Source organism: Chenopodium quinoa, unplaced genomic scaffold, assembly GCF_001683475.1.
Source record: "Chenopodium quinoa cultivar QQ74 unplaced genomic scaffold, ASM168347v1, whole genome shotgun sequence".
NCBI classification, from domain to species: Eukaryota; Viridiplantae; Streptophyta; class Magnoliopsida; order Caryophyllales; family Amaranthaceae; genus Chenopodium; species Chenopodium quinoa.
This window is the reverse complement of record NW_018742733.1, coordinates 3,501,907-3,507,859: the sequence shown is the minus strand read 5'-3', so window position 1 is coordinate 3,507,859 and position 5,953 is coordinate 3,501,907. Positions and strand designations below refer to the sequence as shown.

Below are 5,953 nucleotides of genomic sequence, written 5' to 3'. Positions count from 1 at the left end.
AAATCTTAAATATCTAGTAGAAAATTTAATATCTTAACAAAAAAACTAGTCCGTCCTTTACGAATGGCTATACATTAATTTTTCCAATTCCAACATGATAGGGCAAATTCTCAATTTTTGAAATTGCTACCCACCTATTGTAGATGGGTAATCATTAGTTATTACATATTTATATATAAAGCTGTAAATCACAAAGAATGAATACGATATGGGACACTACATATACTCTCTTTTTGGGAGGTTTTAGTGTGGTTGTACGTCCTCAAACTATAAAAATTGATCTGATGTCTTGACTACCTTCAGCGACGCAAAGCATCTCCAATGGTAAGCTACAAGGCTTATAACTTATCTTGATACATCAAAATTTTGGGCTAGTATATTATTAAAGCTACAAGGTGCTCCAATGGTGAGAAATAACATGTTGTACCTTGAAAAAATAAATAAATTAATTAAATAGCTTTAATTATCCACATGCCATTCTCTCTTCAAAAAAATAAATAAATAAAAAAAAATATCCACATAATATAAATAGGTGAAGTGTTCTTTGATAAATCAAGCAACGTGTTTTTCTTCCTTTTTTGGGGCTTGCCCCTCGGCTTTACCAAAAAAAAAAAAAAAAAAAAAAATCAAGCAACGTAGCTTGTTTGAGGAACTTTGCTTGATGCAGTTACATCAATATCGTCACTCCTATGGTAAGCCACTTGTAATAGTAAGAAGTTACTCTAGCAAAATTGGACATTGCATTTTAATTACTCCGTAATAATTGATACGATTTCATAAACTACTAAGTAGGTCATACAGTTGGAATTAGCATTAGTACCAAATAAATTTATCATATCATCAAAATTATAGTGCTTAAGATATTGATTAGCAACCTCTTTAATAACACATACAATGCTTGGATTATTAAAATTAGATTGTATATATTGATCTAACATACAACACAATATCCTGCTCCCTGTAAGTCCATCATGATCCGAAGCAACAGCTATGCACGGGTGGAATTTACACCACGTATCGATCGATTTAGCATATATATTAAATAGATTGAGTTAAATTCGAGTAGAAGAATAAGAAACTCAACCCCTCTATTCCGTTAAAAAATGAAGGTACTCGTGTGCATGAACCAAGAATAAAGGAGAGTGCTTGATTGCAGGAGACCATGCTATATTATGCATTCATAAAAGCCCTTACTATAATATATTCTTCAGCTTATGCAGACACATCGAATATTAACAGCTAATTATCTATTAATTCACAAGTCAATTCAGCGCGTATGTATCATTCAATAACAATTTATTTTAGTGAAAACAAATTATTTCTTAATGAATTTTATAAGCATTTCTGGTTCAGAGATTCATTATTCTGATAAATCAATAGAGTAGATGATAATTAAGGATATTAACTTTGATAAATCATGTATATCATCGTCGAACTGTCATTTTTTTTTTTAACCCTGTTTTTGTCAAGAGCCTTTTGGGATGATTGAACGAATTATGGAAAGCATAAATATGAAGAACACAGATATAATTAGAAAGAATTGTATGTGTAGTATATTCATTTGTATGTATATTCACAGTATCAAAAAATTTTGTACAAGGATGAATTTCTATTCTAGTTGCTAAGAACATTCAGAAGAGTTGATCTTGTCTTCACCAAATGCCTAAACAATGATTCTAAAACTTCGTCGATTTCTTGAATTTCTGACTCTAAATTTACTAGTTGTGACATATCAACATTCACTTTCTTCACAAGAAGAGCATCAACAGCATCAAAAGATGTTGCTGCTTTCTTCTCAGATCTTTGGCTAAAGAAAGACCAGCTACTCTTCTGTGATCCGCCGATGTAAGACAACAAGGAGTTAAAGACTTCAGCAGTCAATGCTTGCACGTCCTTGAGCATGCTCTCAATGGCAACGGGCTCAACTGCATTCATATCTTTCAAGCACTTCTTGATTGTCTTCTTGGATGCTCTTCTTGTTTTTAGGTATTCAGCGACTTCATTGGTAATGTCAAGTTCACCGCTGCATCTTCTTCGAAGAACTGATTGAATGTTTTGGATCTGTTCCTTTGACACTGCCAAGACATCTCGAGATGTTGAGCAAATGTCAATGAGTCTTAGAGATCCATCCAACAATTGTTGAGATTGAGGTACGGTTTTCTGATTTTGGGGCAATTGAAGAAACTCTTCAACTGATTTGTATAAATCGTTTAGACCACTAAGTTTGCTTGAAAGGGATGAAGTAGAAGCAGCTTGAGAAGATCTCAACCTGTTTAATTGTTGATCCAATTGCTCAGAAACAGGGTGAGAGTTTGAGGGGAAACTGAAAGATCGAGTGTGGATAGAAGCCATTTTAAATATTCTTTTTTAGTTTAGTTAAGAGGCTTAAGAGTTGAAAGATGGAAGTTTTGAGTTGTTGAATATCTCATTCTTGAGCCTCTATTTATACCATATACCATAGTAAGAGAAGACAAAAAGAATCAAAATATTAAATGAGACTCAGAGATAACATGATGTTACTTGGGGTTGTTTCACATTGTCTCTTCACTACAAACTAGCCAACTCACAAATCGATTCGATGATGATATATTGTGTTAACATTATATACAACTTGATATCAATTAAAGAAATAAATTATAGCAGGATATTATGTTATACAACAACCAGTGCAAAACTGCATGATGTGGTGTTATTTTAATCAAGCTTCTTAGAGGTGTTTCTTTTATGTCTTTAAACTCCCAGCCAATGTGTTTTCTGCATCATCACCAAGTTTCAGAGTAAAACAATAAAATTTCGCGACAAAATGTAGAATCATAATCCTATAAATGCGCTACACACGAGTAGGAACGACGAGTACTTATCTGTCCTTGGCTACAATAAAAACTCGATAACCCATTCGTGGTCCTCGCTCAGTTGCTGCAATGAAAACTTCATCACCCGTCCGTGTTCATTCTTCGCTCAATCGCAGCAATATAATGCAAAACATAATAACTCTGTATTCAAAGCCCCCATTCGAAAGGAAGAACAAGTCCAGGATATTTCTGTAAAAATCATCCCATTACATTGCCCCAAAAATCTATCGAAGCATTTAAAGAAGCAATATTTCAGTTGGGCATTTCATCGAACACCTTGTAGACTTTCCAAAACTCGGCGATGGAACAACAAATATATGGTATGGTCCTCAACCTTGGCCAAGTAATGTATCAAAAGTCGATATACTATTAACCAAAAAACTAGTCCATCCTTTACGAATGTCGACAAATCATCAATTTTGAAATTGTTACCCACCTATTGTAGGTGGGTGATCATCAATTGTTACATATCTCTAAATAAAGTTGTAAATCAATAAGAATAAAAACGATATGGGACATTAATACAACATCGTTAGGTTACTCCCGTTATTTTTTTGTATGTAATTACGACCTCTGACCGTTTCATATTAATTGAAACGATTAGACATCTTTCCTCTTTACCTTATGTCAAATCGTGACAAATAATATGAAGCGTAGGTAGTATAAAAATTAGGGAAATTCTCAATGGTAGCCTACTACTATTGCTTATTCTCAATGGTAGCCAATTTTTTTTTGAATTCTCAATGGTAGCACTCTACTTTTTAAAAGTTGCAACAGTAACCTTAATGATATTTTTCCGTTAAATTTCTGTTAAATCTAATTTTTTATTTTTTATTTTTTATTTTAAGAATCTAACTTAATTTAAACTAAAGTTAATTTTTTTTTTAATAAAAAGTAAATAAATAATAATACCCATCCCTTCCCCTTCACTGCCCAGCCACCCTCCCCCTCCCTCCCAACCACTTTCTCATTCCCCCTCCACGGTTCCACCAATAATCCACCGGTGTTTCTCCCTGTCGTTCGACACCCCACCCGGCCATCCTCTTTCCCCTATCTCCTCTTTGCATGCTTCAATTTCATCTTCCTCTTCATCTCAATTGTCGTCGCCGTTAAATTTGAATTATATGCGTCAATGTGGCCGAAATAGGGGATTGGAGAGAGAATTACACAGGAACTTGATTTGAATCCAACGTTGAATCTGTGCGAGAAAAAATGAAGATGATTTTCATCAAATTCTAGGGTTTTAATTGGGGTTAATTTTTATGATTGTGATTGAAAGAAATTGAGGATTTATCGACCTCCATTTTTGTTGAATTTCAAGCAGTTGAGGTGCGGCGTTGGGGCTATGATAGTGGTGTTGGTGTGAAAGCCGCAATTTGTGTGGCCGTTGTTGTGGATTGGAGTCAAGAGAGGTGGCAAATGGTGGTTATTGTAGGCTGCTGTAGTTGTACATGGTGGTTGTTTGGTGGTTGTTTATGTGTAAGTATTGATGTTGTTGTTTTGGGCTGGTTTAGTTGACTTGAAGGGGTGGCATTGCGGGGGAAGTAGGACATAGAAGGGGTGGGTGTATGTGGACTGTGGAGGGTGTTGTGGTGGAGGGTTTGGGGTTTGAGATGGCTGCCATGGAATGAAGGGGAGGAGAGAGAAAATAGTTAAGGGTTAAGAGAGATAAAATGTTTGATAACAGTAAAGTTAACGGGTCTTTAACGGTTTAGAGGTAATAAAGTTACAGTTGCAACTTTTAAAAAGTAGAGTGTTACCGTTGAGAATCCAAAAAAAATTGTCTATCATTGAGAATAAGCAATAGTAGGAGGCTACCATTGAGAATTTCCCTAAAAATTACAACTAAATGTTCCGGAACAACGATTCAATCTTCAATTTGTTTCACTGGTAGGTATTAATACTTGTTTGTACCTTGTAGTTGGGAGGATTTAGTATGGCCTCAAAAATCAATCCAATCATCACGGTACGGCTACCTTCAACCGCCATTTACCAATTACCACAACCAAAATCATCTGTTGTTTGTAATCACTCAACCACTAGCCAACAATAACAAGAAGTTGCTAATCCAATCAATTTTATCACTACAAGATACAATCTCAAAGTGGGCGATTTGAATCACCTCTTAGATATAAATGTCGCCTATTAAATTAGGAATCTCCCTTCAAGTCGTTGTTTTAACGCTGAAGGTAAATTAAGATGCTTTCTGCCTCTGGTTAAAATTTTATATGTGGCTGGTCATCATAGGGGTTATTTCGTTAGTTTAATAGGGGTTACTTAGTCCAGTGTTAAAAAGTTACTTCGTTAGTGTTATAGGGTTACTTGATAAGTGTTATAGGGTTACTCGATCAGTATTAAGGAGTTACTTGATCATTGTTACATAGTTTACTTTGTTGTTTTATAAGTGTTCACATGGTGTGGCCAAACACACACAAGACGTGTGATCATTAGTCAATTTTAACTACAACGAACATACTTTGCATATATTAATATATACTCCCTTCCTTTCATAATACTTGCAACAAAGGGGTATTATTTGTGACACACAAAACATTCCTTTATTGCAAGTAATATATAAAAGAGGAAGTATAAGGCTCAAAGCAAGAGAGTGATTTAAAAGGCCTCTTAGATACAAATATTGCCCTACCAAACTAAAAGAGTGACTATGAAAATACCCTCTAGGCCGCTCTCTAAGATTGTTGTATTAGCTTCGAAACATTTGCCCTTAATAGTTGTAACGGAGAAAATTTGAGAATGAGGGATAGCTCAAGTGGTTAGAGTTTTCCTCCCGGTTCTAGAAGAGATTGATTCTTCACCCTCGCCTTTGTAGCTCTCAAAAAATAAAAAATAAAATAAAATAAAAATATCTCATTTTATGATAAATTAATTAAGAAATTTGAGAATGAGGGATAGCTCAAGTGGTTAGAATTTTCCTCCCGGTTCTAGAAGAGATTGATTCTTCACCATTTTAAGAGATATTGATTCTAGAAGAGATTGATTCAGTTTTGTAGAAATCAATGAATTAAAAACTTCCACCATAATTACATAAATACTCAGATAAAGCCAAAGTAGAAAATTGAATTTGAATTACTCCATAATAA

General features: G+C 34.5%; 1 protein-coding gene across 1 annotated transcript; it reads right to left on the bottom strand.

Moving 5' to 3' along the window:
* Window positions 1–1,614: 1,614 nt before the first annotated feature.
* Window positions 1,615–2,352, bottom strand: LOC110723647. The gene has a single exon (XM_021902991.1). It carries the CDS (start codon window positions 2,350–2,352, stop codon window positions 1,615–1,617), a length of 738 nt encoding a protein of 245 aa, XP_021758683.1.
* Window positions 2,353–5,953: the final 3,601 nt, after the last annotated feature.

Excerpts from the sequence above, each read along its gene's own strand:
- LOC110723647 (XM_021902991.1), bottom strand. The coding sequence starts at position 2,352 with ATGGCTTCTATCCACACTCGATCTTTCAGTTTCCCCTCAAACTCTCAC.